The 20118-nt window shown below is 37.4% G+C and overlaps 1 protein-coding gene across 3 annotated transcripts in view; it reads left to right on the forward strand.

Moving 5' to 3' along the window:
- FAM81A (family with sequence similarity 81 member A) overlaps positions 1–20118 on the forward strand; it is a 72897-nt gene that overhangs the window by 20443 nt on the left and 32336 nt on the right. For 2 of the 3 annotated variants that reach the window (XM_016126950.2, XM_016126951.2), the window contains exons 2-3: positions 13602–13670; positions 14698–14971. In XM_016126950.2, coding sequence (XP_015982436.2) covers positions 13624–13670; positions 14698–14971 — 321 coding nt within the window. In that variant the 5' untranslated portion in view covers positions 13602–13623. Of the gene's footprint in view, positions 1–13601; positions 13700–14697; positions 14972–20118 lie in introns of all 3 variants that reach the window. The other variant, XM_016126952.2, reaches the window with a different exon arrangement.

Below are 20118 nucleotides of genomic sequence, written 5' to 3' on the forward strand. Positions count from 1 at the left end.
ACCAGATTTACCCAGGCCTCCCACATGCCTTCAAATCTACATTTCTCGTTCTACTCTCTCCCAAATTCCATTCAGAATTCGATACCCAGAAGCCTGATTATTTTGTCTCTAAACAGCACTTCATCCTAACTTTCTTAATCATTTTTCCTTTTTTAGCTTTTTATTTTGAAGTAATTCAGATTTACAGAAAAGTTGCAAGAGTAATTTAAATAATTCCTATATACCTTTCGCCCAGATTTTACAGATATTAACTCTTTACCACATTTGCTTTATCCTTCTCACTCTATCACATTCTCTGTCTCCAAACATACACACATGCACACACACACATGCACACACAAACACAGACATATCCACACATACCTACATATGTTCTTGTAATTTTCTTGAACCATTTCAGAGTTCATTGTAGACATGATTCTCCTTTATCTCCCCCTGCAAATATTTCAGTGTATAGTTCCAAAAAAAAAAAAAAGACTTTGCATATCAAGCATCCAAAATCAATAAATTAACATTGATTCTGTACAATTATCTAATCTATAGACCTTACTCAAGTGTCACCAGTAGCCCTAATAATGTCCTTTATAGCAAAAACGGTGAGGGGGACTTTCTTTAAAAAGTCTCTTCCTGGTCCAAGATTCAATCCAGGATCTCGTTAGCTGCCACATGCCTCTTTCATTTCCTGTAGTCTAGTCAGTTCCTCGGTTGTTCTTTGACTGTCACAACCTTAACATTTTGAAAGGGTACAGGAGGGTTATTTTGTAGAATACCTTTTAACTTGAGTTTGTCTGGTGTTTTCTCATGATAGATCCAGGTTATCCCTTGTTAGTGAGGCATCCTACAGAGGGGATACTGTATTTTTTTTAGTGCATCCAAAGTGATTTTTGTGCTCTCATTCTCTCTGTAACCTGTTCTTGATCACGTGGGTTTGTTTTTTTTTTTGACTTTTCTTCTCTTATTCCCATTCCCACATCCAATTGGTCATTGAGTGTTGAGATGGTGTGCCCCCTGCACAAGCTCCCTTAAATGTCCCTTCCTTTCTGGTCCTACTGTTCCTTTCCTGTTTCAGACAACTGTGGAGTAACACCTTTGAGTATGGTCCCAGGGACTGTCCCAGCCTTATCTTCCACTCTTTACCAACATAAACTCTTACCTGGTCATTTAGTTAGTACTTCCTCTGTTTTGTCCTTCCTCCACCCTTTCTCATGCTGCCTGCACTTAATTAACCCTCTAAGTATTCAGCTCAAACACCTGCTACTCAAATGCTTTTGCCGATGGACCAGTTCAGACTGATCCTGCCTTCTGCCTAGAGGCAACGCCTGGTCTCTACCACTCATGTGGCATATACCAGCCTCCCCACTCTTGTGTAGCAGCTTGTCTGTTTTATATTCCTACGGAATTGAAGCTCCTGGGTGTGGGGGCAGTATGTTGTTCAGTACTGTAGAGGCTCAATGAATATTTGTTGGCTGGACTAAATTACTTGATTAAAATCACTGAGCGAATGCACAGGATGAGTTGTCTGCTGGCATCTGGTACGTGATGGTGGGTGTGAGGCCCATGCCTTTCTCCACAAGTCACATGGATGGTGGTTCAAAATAGGGCTTTTTAGCAAAATGATGGGTAATTTAGAAAGGTAATTCCATATTGTAAGTGGAATAAATGATTTCCCCCTGGTGGCATCTTAGCTTTGTGTAATTGTGTCAAAACAAAGAGAGGACATATTCGATTTTTAAAAAAAGAGTAGAGAAACCCGACATAGCATATAAAAATGGCCCATCTATTTCTTCACATCCCAAATGAGCAGCCGAATGTGTGAGGAGCGGTTTCCCAGGCTCACATCCTCCCTTCCGAGCCCTGCAGCCACCTGTCTCTCTCCTCTTCATTGTCTAGCCGACTCTCTCCTCTGCTCTTTGGCACGTTCTTTCTCCCCCCACACTCCGTCATGCTTTCTCCTCTTCCTTACTTCACTCTTCCTGCCTGTTTCTTTCTCTGAATAACGCTTCTGTTTTCCTCCCTCTCCTCATATTGATTATTTTATTCTTTGACTTATCAAAAGTGGTTTTATGTGTCTTGAGTTTCTAACATAAAAGCAAGTGAAAGAAGATGAAACGATTGCTTTTATTACTCTTTTGTTGATCCCCCTCCCCCCCCATGGCTCAGTGGTTCTTGGTATTTTAAAAATGTAATTGTCGGTGACAAAAAGATGGTGTATTTGATTACCTTTCTGGTACACCAGGAAAGTTACTTGGAATGTGCTGGATGACCAACATCAAAAGGCCTGAAATTTTCAGTTTCTGTTAAGGCAAAATTGGTGTTTTAAGGTCGGAAATCAGATTTGAGAGTGGTGAGTTGTCAAGGTTGTTAGAACAAAAGTATTCCTCCTCAAGATGTACCTGTACTTGGTCAGCTTTTTCTCTCTTAAGAGTGCTTTTGTGTAGATAACATCTTCTCCGGATGTGGTAGCTACAGAATTGAAGGCAAGAGATTCTGCTGCTTAGCTGAGTGGGGCTTAAATAAAAAGCGTGTTTATGTGGGAGAGAATGCGTGGGGGCTGCTTTTGCATTATGGAATTCTTAAAATTGTTTAACCAGGAAGATGTTATTCAGAAACCCCCAGTGCCTTCAGCATGTTTTTGTTTATTTCAGATTTCTTCTTTCTCCATTTTTAATTATCTCTGGGAGGGCTCAGGAGACTCCCCTGCTCTCTCAAATAATTATAAAACTAATGCACTGAACTCAAGTCGTTACTCCAAATAAAAGAGCCCTTCATAGACCCCCATGTTTAGCTGCGAAGTCCAGCCCCCTTCCACTGTGTGTGAGAACAAGGGCAGAGGCTGGAGGCTGGGTCTTTCTTTCATGCCCAAATCCTTAGCTTTTCAGTTAGAAATTCATATAGGGTAGAACCCACAAGTCACAACCAGCAGTCGCTCTGCATGAGTGTGCAAAGTCATGCTTCCCCTCTGCTGTATGATCCTTGGTGTCCGGGGGATGTTGGTACTTTGGTAGATATGGCATTTACACCAGCTTTTAATAATATCTTTTTCCTGTTCTAGCTGTTGCATTTGGCAAGTTCCCTTTTTAACATTTGGTAAAGTGTATTCTCTAATGCTAGAAAGAAAAGTTGCCAAATATAGCTGTTGATCATAATAAAACACCCTAAGAGTAATATTAAGACACTTCTCTTTCGGAGTGGGTGCGTGCATGTATGAGTGCCCATGCATACTGCAGGGCAACCTGAAGCAGTCTGCCAAGCTCACAGTTGGAGGGGACGTTGGATCAACAATCGATATGTCATTTGGGCAGAGCAACTCAGTGATGAAAATGACGAGCCTTACCAAATTAGAAAAACAAGCAGATGAACAAATATTTAGGAGCGTCTGTAAAGAGATGCCGTGCTGCTGATCTTCACAGGGGTTACAGATACATATGGTATGTGGTCCCTGCTAACCCAAGGCAGCTCACTTGGGGCGATATAATCTGAAAAGTTCAAATAACAATAGAAGATTTAAATAGCATTTCAAAATAGCTGTTATTAATAGATGGGAACAAAAACCAATCTGTTTTTGCAGGGGTTCTCCTAAAAATGTTAGCATCACTCTGAGATGTGGAGAGAGTGAATTAAAGCAACATCAGTAGCCATTCCTTGGTTTCTAGGGGTCCTGGTGATTTCAGTCCATTTGTGACTCCATCTGGACCTGACAGAGGCCACACATTCCTTGCAGATTTACTGGATCCCATCAGTTATACAGTAAGCACTGCACTGGCTGGAAGACCACCGTAAATAAATGTCTGGAGCATTTCAGAGTTCTTTTTTGTTAATGGGTGAGAAACACAGCCACCTTTCGCCTTTCTTCCTTCAACGTATTTCCCCTTGTGAATGTGACAGAGTGGAGGAGAAAGAAAACAAGTCTTAAGAAAAGAAATCAAGGCCATTTTCACAAAAGGCATTAGAGCTATCTACCGCGGGACCCTGTAGAGGGAATCACGGTTCCTGGAACCTCAGGCTTTCGCAGTGCTGTGCTGGAGTACAGCAGTACAGCCACTGGACTGTACATGATGCCTGGTTTTCTGATATTTGGGCAATCCAGGGCTTCCATGAGTGCGTCAACGAGAGTTCTGGGCCACAAGGGAATGGTTAAAAATTACCAGCAGACTGACAGTCATCGTTCAATTGACACAGAGTTTCAGTTTTGGAAGATGAAAAAGTTCTAGAGATCTGTTGTACAACAGTTTACGTGTATCTAACAACACTGTACTTGCTGTACACTTAAAAATGTGTAAGATAGTAAAATATATGTGTTTTTAACTTCAGTCAAAAAAAATTAACAGCAAACTTATTTTAACTGAACTATATATATATATATATATATATATATATATATATATATATATCTTTTAAACCCAGATCAGGCTTGTCTCTTGGTTTTGATAGCTGTAAATCAGCAATTGCCATTTCTTAAGTTTTGATTTTTTGCTTATTTATTTATTTATTTCATTTATTCAAGAAGTTTTTATTTAAATTTTTGTCAATGTGAAAAGAGCATACTTTGTTATTTCGAAAATTAGGAAAAGTAGAATAAAAACATAGCCATTGCCACTAACTATATCTTGATTTATTTCTATCCACTGTTTTAAAAAATATTATAATATTGCTTCGAGTACTGGAACCCTTGCCACACTCTCCTCAGGATAGCTGAGGGATTTCTAGGTTGCTAGGGTAATGTACAATTGAAAAAAAAAATGTCAAGGTGTGTCAGGTAAGCTTCATTTGCCACTAACCTAATGTGTTCAAGGCAGAATGTTTTGGTGTGAGGATGCTATGTAAGGATCCTCCTTTGATGACTTACTTATATTTCTCCCAGATCCACCTTATAACCATAATGCCATCTACATCCCCAAATATGCTAGCCCAGCAGATTTCTTGCAACCGTGGCTTACCTATTGTCCGAAATTCTGGCCACGTGTAGGGAGAAGGGAGCTGCCTATCATCAGGAAGACAGGATGTGTTTATTTGTGCTGTTTTCTTTACACATCATTTGGTGGCACTCCCCCAATCTGAGCCCTGTCATTAATTTATGGAAAGCTTTTGCTGTTATCAGTGGTCTTTCTTTGATTTTTTTTTTTTAATCAATCTAGGTACTTTGATTTTGGAATTAGTCCCCGACCTAAGTTACACACATCTCTTCCTCCTCCTTATACTGAAAACAAATGATTTACCCAGACATCAGTTATTCACACCACAGAGAATCCCACCATTTTAGCACAGGATGGGGCCCAGGCAGCAGCATTAAATATCGCTGCAAGTCCAAGGAGGCATCTATTCATGGAGAGGGCGGCCGGGTGGTGAGTCAGATAGGAGAGGGAAGGAAAGCAGACAGTGTGTGGCCTCTGCATACAGAGATGCAGTAGTTGTCTTGTCCTTGACCTTGACCATTCCATTTATCCCTGCAGGACCAGGGTCGGATGAGCTCCTTTACCTTAGGGGAGAGGAGGAGGAAGAGGAGGGGGCATGACAAGAGTGGAACTTAAAATTTTGCGGGATCCATTAACTCATAAGTTAAAATGTTTGCACTACCTAAATCGTGGCACCATGGAGCAAAGCTCTGGTTTCTAGGCTCTGATTATTGTTGTACTGAAAATCTATTTTTAAAACTTGTTCTTTAAAAAAAAAAAACTTAACATTATAGCTAGTATATAGATATTTTTCTGTTACTTCACAGTCTCTGTAACTGTATTTTAAATAACTATTGATATCCTTTTGAGCAGCTATGCCATGTTTTATTAACTACTATTTTATCATTGGACATTTACCCAATAGCCATTTATAGAAATATGAACATCTAGATAAGATCCCATGTTAAGTATGGGTAAAATGCTTTAAGGGTAGGGATTTGATGAAGATTAGTTACTGTTACCCTGTAATTCTAATTTTGTGGTCCCCAGAATGTGTACAGGGCAAAACTGAGTTCTGTGCACATCCCGGAGCAATGAACAGTTTGACTCCCTTTGAGCTCATGGTCTTTATATCTTTGTTTTTAAAATGGGGGAAGAAGAAATAATTTTCTCTTTTTTAATAATACAATGAACAATTAAGTGAAGAAGCGAAACGTAACTTTAGTCAAAGCCCCCTGCGTTCCTCTGCCTGATCCCCTGTATTTCCTACTCAGAGATAAATGGGACCCTGACTTGGTGTGCGTCACTTCCATATTCATTTTTAGATGTTATAGATTTGGCATATTTTAAACCTTTATAAAAAATGTCATCGTAGTGTTCATATCCTTCTACAACTTGCTCTTTTACTTGACATATTTGTGAGATTCATTCACGTTGGGACTTGTAATTCTAATCCATTTATTTCCACCGTAGTTTGTTCTCTCGTAGCATTAATATATCACCATTTACTCATCCATTTGCCTAATGATGGGTGTTCAATCCCCTCGCCCACTCTTCTTGCTCTTAGAAACAAGGCTACCTTAAGTATTCTTGTACATGTCTCCTTGTGAACATGTTTGAGAAGTTCGGGGGAGGGGTATTTCTTAGCAGTGAAATTATTGGGTCATGGGACTTGTGCACCTTTAGCTTTTCTAGATATTGAAGATTGCCTTCACATTCTCATCGCTGTTCCCATCATTTCATACATGTTCCCATCAATACTTGATCTTGCCACTCTTTATTTTTGCCAATCTCATGGGATAAAATGGTATCTCTTGTGATTTTTATCTCTTGTGACAGATTAGATTTATTGTATAATTTGCTTTCCCTGGCCAGAACAGAGCCACTGTTATGAAGGAAAGGAAAACAAAAAAACAAAAAAAACCCCCAAAAAAACGCAGTACAGTTGTTAAAAGTTCTTATTCTGTCTTCATTATTCTTTTGAGATTTTGTTAGCAAGGCATTTTGAAATCTATTAAATGACTTAAAAGATTATAAAATAAATAATTAAAAATTTTAAAATAAATTTAAAATATTCCTAGTGAGTGGAACTACACCTTATATGATGTGCCGTCAGAATCCCAGCTGCACAACTGCCAGGTGAGTACAGGTGACTGTCACTTGGCTGGTCTCTGCTGTATTCCATTAAGAGGAAGTCACAGGTCGCACCTCACTCAAGGGGAGGGAATCATACATGGTGTAAACTCCAGAAGGCAGGGATCATGGGGGCCACCTTACATAAGGGTCTGTCCCCCACAACAAATGCCACGTTGTGATCACCGCATTTCTGTGTCCCGGGTTTAGATATTCATTACTACTAGGACAGTCAGAGATGATCAGATTTCAAGAGACCAACTTACCCACGCCAATTTCCCATCAGAGGCGTAATTCTAATTGTTAATTCATGATGAGAAAAGTAGCTGACAGACAGACTGAGATGAGTTTGCTGATTCCCACACATTCTCTTTTTGTGTACATCCGCAAGGGAAACTAAATGATATGCTTAGTAAGTATGGGCTCAGGGCAGGAGGAGTGAGCAGGATTATCTTAGTGGGTAATGTCATCAGACAATGAGAGTTTAATCATTCCTCTCCATTACAGAACTCTTTTTGCTGTCCCAGGTTCTTAGGTTCAAGCGCTAATAAGTTTTGCCTCTCTAAACTCCGCTTTCACTAGGCATGCTGTGCATACCATTCCCCATTCTGGTTGCACATTCATTTTCTAGTCACAGGATAATTCAATGGATTAAATTTAACTTATGCAATCACTTCATATTATTCATCTATTCTTAAAATTCATTTATTTCACAAATGTTTATTGACCAACTACTGTGTGTCTGGTACCTGGGAAATACCTATGGACAATACAGCTTCTCATGAAGCTCCTAGTATAGAGCCAAAAACTGACACTGAACCAAGAATCACAAGTATGCTGTTTGCGTTGTTTCAGTTGTGAGTGCGATAGTATCTTGGATTGTTCTTACAGATTCACTGACTTAATCTCTTCTTGAGTCTTTAAATTTTATTGTCAGAGTCTCATCTTCACTTCAGTTTTGAAAGTAGCTTGCAGTCTGCCCCATTGACTTTCTGTACTACCTGCATCATTTCACAGAACAAAGGAAAGGAAAATAAGAGACCAAAAGGTTGAACTAAACCATGATTATAAACAGTATTTCATTGTAAATGTCTGTCAGTAAGGGACTGCTTAAAAATTATAGTATATTCATTCAATGGAATATTATACAGGCATTAAAACTGTGATGTGTATCTATATATTGACATGGAAAGATGTTCACGATATAGTATCAATTAGGAAATGTAATGTAGGGTACACATAATATAGAGTATAATTTAATTTTTTAAAAAAGTTACAAGGAGGTGGGGGGATAGGCAAAAAAAGTGAAAGGGAACATAATCAATAATATTATGATAAGTTTGCATGGTGACAGATGATCGCTAGAATTAGTGGAGTGTACCTGGAACTAGTGTAACTAATATAACATTGTATACCAACTATAATTAAATAAAAAAGAAATAAAATTATATGTATGCCGAAGAGACATCTCTAAAAAATGTAAATTGATATGAACATCGGCAATTTCTGAATGGTAATTCTCACTTTATGCATTTATGTAGAACTCAAAATTTAATATTGTATTATTAATCACAAGAAGCATTTTTCAGTTTAAGAAAAGGGGTTTCTAAAAATGTTCCAAATTTTTTCACACAAAATATGAGTGTTGCAAATCATTTTTTTTTTCATGTATGTGCTCTGGTTTTCAAAAATACAAGTTACAATAGCATTGTTTCAGCCTAGAGGTAACTGCGTACGCAGTAATGCCAAGTGGAACAGCCTTGGACAAATGCAAGGGTTATAGCAAGTATATGATAATTTCCCCCATTAAACCCCACACACTAAACAATAGAATAGCTCTTTAAACAAATGCATACTATTTGACTTTTACATAAAGTTTTATTTAAAAAATATCTTTTCTCTCAGATCTGAGATGTGATAAAGGAACAGTAGGCAGGGAAGGGAAAGGAACTGGCCCTTGTTAGAAGCATATCCAGTGTCCTAAGGCCTGACGCTGTTCTGGATGCTCCACAGCCTCCCCATGGGTAACGCCTGGTGGTGCTCCTTCCTGGCTACATGACTTAGGGCCAGCTGCACATTCCTAAGTCTCAGTTTCCGCTGGTTAAATGGAGATAATAAGAGCAGTCCCTTCACAAATGATTATGAGGATGAATTCAATGAATGCCCGTAAATGTGCTCTGCAAGTACCTGACACAGGGTAACACTGCGTAAGGATGAGCAGCTATTATTTGTGTGTCCTGACCTGACAACCTAGGGCCAGCCTGCTAAGATCATACAGTGAGTGGGGAAGCCAGGATTCAAATAAGGGTCTTTCTGACCCCACCACCCACATTTTCCATGTTAGAAAAGTAAGTTGAACTGTAGTTGTGAAAAGGGAGAGTAAAAGAAGGAGGGAAAGAAGAGTCACATTTGGGAAGGAAAATGGACAGTGAAAATGGGAATTTAAGAAACAGGAAAGGGCAAAGGAAAATGAGTGGAGAATAGTGAGTGGCAGGAAAAGAAAAAATCGTAAGAGAAGAGGCAGTGGGAGATGAGGGAGAAGAGCTGGAAGAGAGTGGGGGAGAGAGGAATGGAGAAGCTCTGGGAGACCCTGCAGCCCCTTCCTCCCCAGGCCTGGCGCCATTGCTCTTCCGCTGGCTGGTTCCTGGTCCAGCGTCCTGGTCTGCCACCTTTCACCTCTTCTGACACCTGCCTGCCCCATATGCTCTTGTAGCTTGCCTTTCACCATCCTCCTCGAGTCTCACAGATAACTCCCTGATCGCTCCTCACTGCCCCTAGACGAAGCCCAAACACCTGAGCATGGTGTTAGCGATAAGTTAGAGAACAGACTCCCACCTGTCTTTCTAGACATACCTTCAGCTGTTCTCCGCCCTCTCTCCTTTCACTCTATTTTTAGCTATAAGGAAATAGGCTTTTTTTTTTCTACACCAAATTACAACCACTTTATTCATAAATGCTTTTCCAATTTTTTTTTTATTCTGACACTCAGCAGTACACATCAGTGCTGTATTTTAATAGTAAACCGAAAAACTAAATTTGTGCATGATTGGTATTTAATTTTTCAGTAAAACTTTTCATTTTAATTTATTAAATTCATGTATCATTTACAATAAAATGGTGCTGTAGGTATTTCTACCCAGTGTCATCTGACTTATTAAAGTATAATAATCGACTGCCATAATGTCCCCTTTTGTCATTAAAATATCATATTCACACATATACCTGGGAATACATTTACATATATGTATATTACATCAGAATCCTCATATTCACAAATAAGTATTTTGGTTTAGATAATAGCATCTCCCTTTTACTCTTGTGTGAAAACTCAAATTCTATTGATATATTGCATATTTGGGGCATTATGATTTTACTTTTTCTTTAAATTCTTCTCTCCTTGCTTTTCCTACCTGTCTTTTCCTCTAATTTCTCTCAGTTTTTTAAACTCATAAACTGGAGATTGATATTTTAATAGCATGGCACAGAAACAGTATGCAAGCCAGACCTGCCTAATAATGTTGTAGACTGACTCATGGTGTTAGAGATCAGACTCATAAATGTACAGGAGCTGATGAACTCAATCAGGTAAACCAGAATGGACAATGGGAAGATCTGGAAGTGATCTTTGAGAAGTTATTTATCTGGTAACTTATTTATATTTTAGCCTGATTCATAGACCCCAATGTTCAGGCAAAGAATCAGGATACTAACCAACCAAGAGACCTAATATAGATAAACATTTATAAAAAAAAAAAAAAAGGCACCAATTCTGAACAGACCTCAGCGTGTATTATGAACTCATGCCATGTGGCATTTCCTGTCATAGAGAATACATAGTACTTGGTAATAGGAAGGTTTGTTAGTGAAAAGCAGTCTTAAACAATGGGTGGTTGGTAGACTCTTTTTTCAGAAAGCTGACGTGCTGAGCTTCTGTAGTTCAGGCAGGATAATTCCAAGAGGATGAAAAATGGACTCCAAAAATGTCCCTTCACAGATCCTGTGTTGAGTGTTAATGTTTAGGGTGCAGAATCAGTAAAGAACTATACTTTTTAACTAAACCATATTCTCTAATGCCTTTATTGCTGCAGTTTCTGATACTAGAACACTCGTCATGCTGTCATAAACAAACGTGTGGGTCTTCCAGGTCAGCTCTGTGTCTATTAAGATTTGAAATGTGCCCTTAAGGAGCATATAGTTTAGTAGGGGAGACAGACTATTAAATAGCTAAAAATAATAGAGCATAATAAGTACTATATTACACACAGAATAAAGAGCTAAAGAAATACAAATGAGGGAGCCATTTTATTAAATCGAGGGGCCTGTGGGGCCTTAAAAGATGAATATGAGTTTTCTAGGCAGGCAGAGCTGCATTTCTGAAAGAGCACAAAGGCAAAGATCTGGTGGCAGCAAAGTGCATGGTGGGTAGAATGGTGGGGGGAGGGTTAGAGTTGACTGGAGAAGGTGAGTATGGTAAGAGTGGCCAAGGATGAGGCTGGAAGAACAGGTTAGGCCAGAGTGTGCTCAGAGTAAAGATGTAGAGCCAGTTTTGGAGTGTGGAGGAGAGATGGTATGAAACAATCTCTATTTTCTGCTTTGGGAAATTCTACTCATCCTCATCAGTTCTTCTCTGACTTAGCTGCTACCCAGGAAAAATGGAACCCTCTCATTTTTTCCTCCCTGTGTGTTTTCTTTATGTTTTAAAATTTTTTTAAATTGAGGTATAATTGACATGTAATGTGGTATTAGTTTCAGGTATACAACATAATGATTCGATAGTTGTAATAATTACAAAATGGTCACCACAATGAGTCTTGTTGACATCTGGCACATATAGAGTTGTAAAATTTTTTGTGTGATGAGAACTTTTAAGATTTACTTTATTGGCAACTTTTAAGTATGCAGCACAGTATTAACTCCATTCACCATGCTGTACATTACATCCTCATGACTTATTTATTTTATAACCAAAACTTTGTATTTTTTGACTACCTTTGCCCATTTCTCAGCCTCCCTCTCACTCCCTGCCTCTGGTAACCATCAATCTGTTCTCTGAATCTATAAGCTTGGGTTTTTGTTTGTTTATTTTAGTTTTTGTTTTGAGATTTCACGTATAAGTGAGATCATACGGTATATGTCTTTCTCTGTCTCATTTTTTTTACTTAGAATAATGCCCTCAAGGCCCACTCATGTTGTCATAAGTGGCAAGATTTCATTTTCTTTTATGGCTGAATAATATCGATGGACGCTTAGGAAGTTTCCATATTTTGGCAATTGTGAACAATGCTTCAGTGAACATTAGGTGTGCGTATCTTTTCTAGTTAGTGTTTTCTCCCCATGTTGTTTGTTCATATGGTCTGTTAGCCCCATATCCCATTACTTCTTGGTTGGTTTAGAAGACTGCCTTTCTCTGTAGGCTGTGAAACCCTTGAGGGAGGGGTTTTTTGTCTTACCTGTTTAGGTTACTTGGAGACATAATAGATGCCAAAAAAATGTGTCTTAAGTTGGGCTATTCTATAGATTAATATTTCAACTAAGGTATTTTACAGCTTTAAAATTGTAAAGATTCTATGATTCTAAAAATTAACATCTTCCACACTATCCTAATTTTATGTAGTCTAAATGGCAGAAATTATTATCTTTACTGAAGAATTCCTTTGGCATCGTAACTTGTTTGGCATGAATCACTTTTTTTCTTAAATGTAATTTGTTTAAATTTGAAGTTCTTTGTCTAGGAAAGTGAAATGTTCACATTGTGAAACTCTAAAAATAACACACTGGAGAGATGATGCCAAAACAATGACTTAAGTCAGAAATGCTTTCTGAATCCAGTATCTAAATGAGAACTAATTACTGAATCAGATCATGGTTACTAGGCATTCATTGTTTTAAGGCAATTAACAACAGTATTGAGAAACCTAAGTAATGAAATATTTTAAAACCTTCCAGTTTTGTTCAGATCTCTAATGTGTTGCAATGATCAAATGTTCCTTATGTGCATGTTGTAATGTGAATGATTATATCTTATAATGAAGTTTTAATGAAGAATATCATTCTCTTAGCAGACAGGTTCTCCCAAACCAGATCCCACTGATCATATATTGTTTTATTTAAGATTAATTTAGAAACAAGTGCTCTTCTTTTGCTGTATAATTTAGTAAATTTGCTGGGATCAAATTTACTAAGGTAGTTTCCTATAAATTTCTACAGAGAAGTACCAGATTGAATAAGCCAGTTTAAGAAACTATCTTGTTTCTGTCAAAGTGGTTTCTCAAGCATGAAATGCAGAAATGGAGCGAGGAAACTTCAGAAAACTCCATTTAGCCATCCTTGTGGATCTGTCTGGCAAGGTTTGGTGGTGGTAACCTCAGAAGCATTTTGATGTTGCTTGATTCTTTTCTCTTTATTTGGAAACATATGCTGTTTATTTCATATATAAGATATAAGGTCTTTAATGATAAACTGATTGGTATGTCAGCCTAATTTAGGATTTACTTAATAACTTAATAATCTGCTTTAGAGGTCGTTTTAGTTCTAGATATAAACTGTTAAATAATTTAATGCTTATTTTTTCAACAGATGTGAATTATTAAAAAGAAAAATGGCCCAACGGAACACTGTATTTCCTTCTCTTGTCACCAAGGAAAGGTATAATATATGGAAAATATGCATCTAAGGTATACTTTTTCTTTTCACCAATCCCATGAGGGCTGCTAGTGGGTGCGACGGTCATTATAAATGAAGCCTGTGGCTGTTACATTATCCAAGAATGATTTTGTTAAGGGCAAAAGAAATACTGTTGTGTCCCCTCTCTAGTTTCCAATGACTAGAATACTGTGGACCTCTCAGTGACCATGAGAGGTGAAGCTTTCACAGTAGCCCTATGGTAGTCCAGTTGTACTTCTGGTCAACAGCAAAATACAGTTCTGGAGCCTTGGGGGCTAATGTCCCTGCTAACCCTTTAAATCACAAATTGCAGATTGGATGTCCATATGCCAATATTGGCTCACGGAAGTACATTGTTCAACCCACATCATCTTAAATACTTTTTAAATGAGTTGTTAAAGCTTAAAAATCAAGTGACTTCCCATACAAGTCTGAATTTCCTGGCTCTTTTTGAAATATCAGATGATCTGAAAAAATGGACCTGGCATTCCCAGATGGCTATTCATAGATGGAGCAGAATTGTGGCTCCCTTTAGTTGAGGGATGCCCTTTCCAAAAGTTCTCTGAAGCCCCACCATCCCCTATTGCATTGCATGTGGGGTGCTTCACTCATTTACGTCACCTCCCTGACCTTTGCAGGCATTTGGGTTTGTAGCTACTGCTTTAAGGGGAGGGAGGTGAAGGGCATGTCAGGATATTTTGTTAATAAGCTTGATCTTCATAACACAGCTTATACTAGGGAGACACCTCAGTGTGCCCAATTCCATCAGCCTCTTGCTTTTGGAGGTCATGGTACCTGCTACCATCACACTTTACTCTCTGGGTACCATTGTTTAAAGATGCTATCTAGCTCATAAAGAAAACTCTTTGGGGCAGAAACCCTGCCTCCAACTTTATTTAGCTTGTAGGGATAGATAATTTGCATTTTGTGCTCTGGAAAGTCTCGAATCTGGCTATAAACATGACTTTTCCCCAATTAACAACAGTAGTAATGCGGCTTCTTTCCATAGGCGAGTTAGGACCATGCCCCGGCACAGCCAGTCCCTGACCATGGCACCCTACTCCTCAGTGAGCCTAGTGGAGCAGTTGGAGGACAGGATCCTCTGTCACGAGAAAACGACCGCCGCCCTCGTGGAACATGCCTTCCGAATTAAAGATGACATCGTCAACAGTTTGCAGAAAATGCAAAACAAAGGGGGAGGCGACCGCTTGGCCAGGCTTTTCTTGGAGGAGCATATCAGAAACATAACTGCCATCGTGAAGCAACTTAATCGGGATATTGAGGTAAGGTGTGTGACCATCAGGTGGGCCATGTCCCTTTCCACAGGCTCACTCTACATCGGAAAGTTGGCAAATCCAATTCCCATCTCCCAAGCAGTAATGCCTTCTGACCAAAGCTGTCTGTCTTATCTATTCTTAATGATCGCCAAGGAAACAGCTTGAACAAATATCCTGGTTAAATGTATTCCAGTATTTGGTAGCAGTGACTGTCAGTGTTATTTATGTTTAATCTAAATTTACCTTGCTGATTATTAAATCACTTTGTTTTGTTTGGCTCACAAGAGAGAGAAAGAAGAACTAGTCAGAGAGTTTCCCTGTAAAACCCTTCATATCACTGAAGACAGCTATTAAAACAATTACTAGGTCAACTTTGCTCTTCAGATTAAATCTTTTTAGGTCATGATGATTATATGTAATATAGTTTATTACTCAAATAGCCTAGAGATTTGAATTACTTCTCAGACTCCCCTTTTAGTGCTTTGATTTTCTCTGCATTGAGATGAATAAAAGGCCAATATTGTTTATTTTTGGGATTTGTAAATTTACTGAAATTTATTAAGCAATCACAGGGACCATACAATGTAGTTAAGAAAGCATAAGAATCATTTAGGGCCTGGGCTTCCATCACTGCCCAATCTTAATATCCTTCACATGTAATTTTTAAATATATAAATAAAAGGATATATGACTAGATTAAGGAAGACTTTTGTTTCAAGTCATGGAGATTTTGTCTTGATTATGCTTAGGAAATTAAGCTTCCTTTTTTTTTCGGGTGTCAGGTTTGTATGTATGTATTTATATATTTATTTTATCAGCCTCGTCGAGGTATAAGATAAAAGCCACAAAAATTCACCCATTGTAAGTGTACAGTTCAATGATTTTTAGTAAGTTTATAGAATTGTGTCACCCATCAACATCATTCAGTTGTAAAGCATTTCTTTCACACCCCTAAAATTATATAAGCCTGTTTGCAGTTGGTCTCTACCTTCGTCCCTGCCCCAGGCAACCATTACCACTAATCTGCTTTCTGTCTCTATAAATTTGTCTTTTCTGGATATTTCATATAAGTGAAATCTTATAAAGTCTATTGCACTTGGCTTCTTTCATTTAGCATAATCTTTTTGAGATTCGGCCATGTTCTAGCATGTTCTTTTTTATATATGGGTAGTATCCTTTTGTACGGATATACCACATTCTGTTTGTCCATTCATTAGTTAATGGTCATTTGGATTGTTTCCAGTTTTTAGCTATTATGAATAAAGCTGTAATGAACATTTGTGTACAAGTCTTTGTGTGGGTATATGTTTTCATTTCTCTTGGATAAAAATTACTAGGAATAGAATTGCTGGGTCTTATAATAAGCTCGCATTTAACTTTTTGAAACATATGCAATCAGTTTTGCAAAGTGGCTATAGCATTTTACAACTCACCAACAGTGTATGACGTTTCTCCACATCCTCATTTCTCCACATCCACATTTGGTATTATCTCTCTTTTTAATTATAGTCATTATAGTGCATGTGTAATGGTATTTCATTGTGGTTTTAATGACTAATAGTATTGAGCACCTTTTCATGTGTTTATTGGTCATTTCCGTGTCTTATATGGCAAAATGTCTACAAAAGTATTCTGCTCATTTTTTTTTAATTATGTTTTTATCGTAGTAAGCTATTTACCATTTTAACTACTTTAAGTCTACAATTTAGTTACATTACGTACATCTAAATGTTGTATGCAACCATAACCACTCCCCATTTCCAAAATGTTTTGAGCATCCCAAACAGAAACTGTGCTCCTGTTAAACAATAACTTCCTATCCCACACTTCCCTCAGTCCCTGGTAACCTCTATTCTACTTCCTATGAATTGACTTATTCTAGGTACATCGTATAAATGGAATCATACAGTTTTGTCCTTTGGTATCTGAGTTATTTCACTCAGTACATGTTCGGGGTTCATACATGTTGTAATGTGTTAGAACCCATTTTTATATTGAATTATTTGTCATATTATTGAGTTGTAAAATTCTTTATATAGTCTAGATAGAAGTCCCTTATCAGATACATAATTTGCAAATATTTTCTTTGATTCTGTTGCTTATATTTTCATTTTCCTACTAATGTCTTTTGGAGTGCAAAATTTTTAAATTTTAATGAAGTTCAACTGATCAGTTTTTTTTTTTTACATATTAGAGTTTTAGTTCTGTGTCTTAAGACCTGTTTGCTTAACCCAAAGTCACAAAGATATTCTATGTTTTTTTCTAAAGTTTTAGTTTTAGTTCTTACATTTAGGTCTGCGATCCATTTTGAGTTAATTTAGATGTTTGAGGTGAGGTAAAGGTCCAAGCTAATTTTTTTCCTTGTGGATAGCCAGGGAAAATCTCCCCATTTGTCCCTTTGTTGAAAATCAATTTACCATAAAATATAAGAGTTTATTTCTGGATTCCATTGATTTGTATGGTTTTCCTATTTCAATACCACATTGCCTTAATTTCTAGCTTTACAGTATATTTTGAAATCGGGTAGTATATGTTCTTTACCTTTGTTCTTCTTTTCAAACTGTTTTTGCTATTCTATGTCCTTTGCATTTCTATATAAATTTTAGGGTCAGCTTGTCAGTTTCTATAGAAAAGCCTGCTGAAATTTTGACAGATGTTACTTTGGATGGATAGATCAGTTTGAGGAGAATTGCCATCTTAACAAAATTGAGTCTTTGATAATTTCAAGAAAACAACTCTTGATTTTATTAATTTTTTTCTATCGCTTTTCTGTTTTCTGTTTCATTGATTTAAGCTTTATATTATTTCCTTTTTTTCCTACTTGCTTTGATTTAGTTTGCTTTTCTTTTTCTAATTTCTTAAGATAGAAACTTAGGTAATTGGTTTGAGATTTTTTTTTCTGGTAATGGTGTTTAAAGCTGTAAAGTGTCCTCTAAACATTGCTTTAGCTGCTTCCCATGAATTTTGGTATGTTGTGTTTTTTTTATTCAGTTGAAAATATTCTAAAATTTTTTTTTGTGATTTCTTTTTTGGTTCGTGTGTTGTTTAATTTTCAAATGTTTGGCATTTCCCCAAGTTTATTTCTGTTGTGGATATCTAATTTAATTCCATGTGGGCAACCTCCCAAAAAACAAAAGTCCTGGATCAGATGGCTTCATAGACGAATTTTACCAAATACTCTAAGAAGAATTATCACTTATTCTTCTCAAAATATTCCAAAAAATTCAAGAATAGGGAAGGCTCCCTAACTCCTTTAATTCCATGTGGACAGAGACTATACTTTGTGTATTTTTAATCTCTTTTAATTTATTAAGACTGTTCTGTCAATTATTGAAATCTCCAACTCTTATTGTTGACTTGTCGATTCCTCCTTTTAATACAGTCAGTTTTTGCTACATTTATTTTGGGGCTCTATTGTTAGGTGCATATACATTTATAGTTGTAAATTTCTTCCTTATATATGGATCCTTTCATCATTATAAAAAGTCTCTCTGTGCCTCTAGCAATTTTTCCTGTCTTAAAGTTTATTTTGTCTGAATTAATATAGTTTTTTTAACTCATATAGTTACTGTTTGCATAATTTCCTTTTTTGATAATTTTCACTTCATTTATGACTAAGTGAGGTCCTTGTCTACTACATGGTTACCAACTTTCACTGTTCTTTGAGGTTCTCACATATTTTTATTAAGAACCAAAATTCACTCAGAATTGTACTGTAATTGAAGTGAATTTGTCTTTAGGATTCTAAAATTTCTGGTCTATACTTTTTAAACTTTTTTTTTTTTTTTTAAAGGGCTATGTGTTTGTTTTAAGGGGTTATAGTGGATCTTTGTCGTTTTGGAAACTGATGGCATCCATTTCCATTTCTTTTTATGACAGCAATTTGATTTCCTTTCTTCCATTGGATACAGATTGGGTGGGTATTAATCAGGGTTCCTTATCTCCTTTTTAGCTAAAGAGGATGGATTAGAGTTCATAACTCAGAGCAGAACATTGAGACTCTCACTTCCTGGAGCTTGAAACCTAAGCAGAGTGATCCAAGGCCTAGGAATGCCTGGAGCATCTTCCCTGCAGCAGCTGTGCCTGCAAGATACTGGTCCATGAGTGGTTACTGCTGCCTGGACCTTAGGAAATGCTTTTGAGTACTTTTTTTTTTCTCTCAGCCTGGCTCCCCAGTTGTCCTGTTGATTGTGTATACCTCTCCACTATATCCTTCCAATAAATTCCTTTTTTACCTCGGAGTTAGCTGGAGTCAGGTTCAATTGCCTGCAAACAAAGAGCTCTAATGACATCAGAGGGGGCATAGAAAATTTTAGAGGTTGCCATAGATAATCGACTTGTTTTTGGAAGATTTGTGTCTATATTTAGAGTGATCTTTTGAGTTTTATATCTGAGTGCTAAAGCAGTTTTATCCCAGAGGCTGAATAACTTGCCAACCCTAAGTTGGCACCTTCACAAAACTAAAGAACCTCAAGTTAAACATTTTAATTTTGAAAAGGTTTAGAGCTAGATTAGGGGGCTGATAGTTCTGCCATACCCAAATATAGAAAGGGAGGTAGATCAAAGTGATGGGGAATAAATAATGATTCTTAAGTTCCCATCCCCTCAACCAATGGCAAAGAAGTGTGTCATTAAAATATACAAACACCCCTATGTTTCATCTTAGAAAATAGTGTGACCTCTGCATTCTTTCCATGCCCAGCATTTCCCTGTGGGTTCTCATTGCTCATGTGGGTGGTGGACAGACTAGAGACGAACCAATCTATTCCCATGTTACTGTCCTCTGGTAAAAACTTAGAGCAACTCTACCATTGAAAACCCTGGACTTAATTTTTTCCGTCAATGTAAGAGGTGATAGATAGTACTTTTGCTGCAACTATGGGAACTGGGGAATTCCCTTTGATAGCTGTAATGTACTAATTCAACAATCAGAACCATTTTAAATATAGAGTTTCCAGCTTCAGCTGAGCCCTCAATGCTGTTTAATATAATAGTTCCTTCATTCTAGGAAGCCCTCCCTTGACTCAGTTCCCTTCTCCTTAATGTATCATGAACACTCAGCACTTGCCACAGTTACCATAGTATTTACTGAATAGGACTGACATTGTTTTTTTATGAGTCTGTTTCCCTTGATAGATTGTGAGTTCTTCAAA

The sequence above is a fragment of the Rousettus aegyptiacus genome, unplaced genomic scaffold (genome assembly GCF_014176215.1).
Source record: "Rousettus aegyptiacus isolate mRouAeg1 unplaced genomic scaffold, mRouAeg1.p scaffold_m13_p_3, whole genome shotgun sequence".
Taxonomy (NCBI): domain Eukaryota; kingdom Metazoa; phylum Chordata; class Mammalia; order Chiroptera; family Pteropodidae; genus Rousettus; species Rousettus aegyptiacus.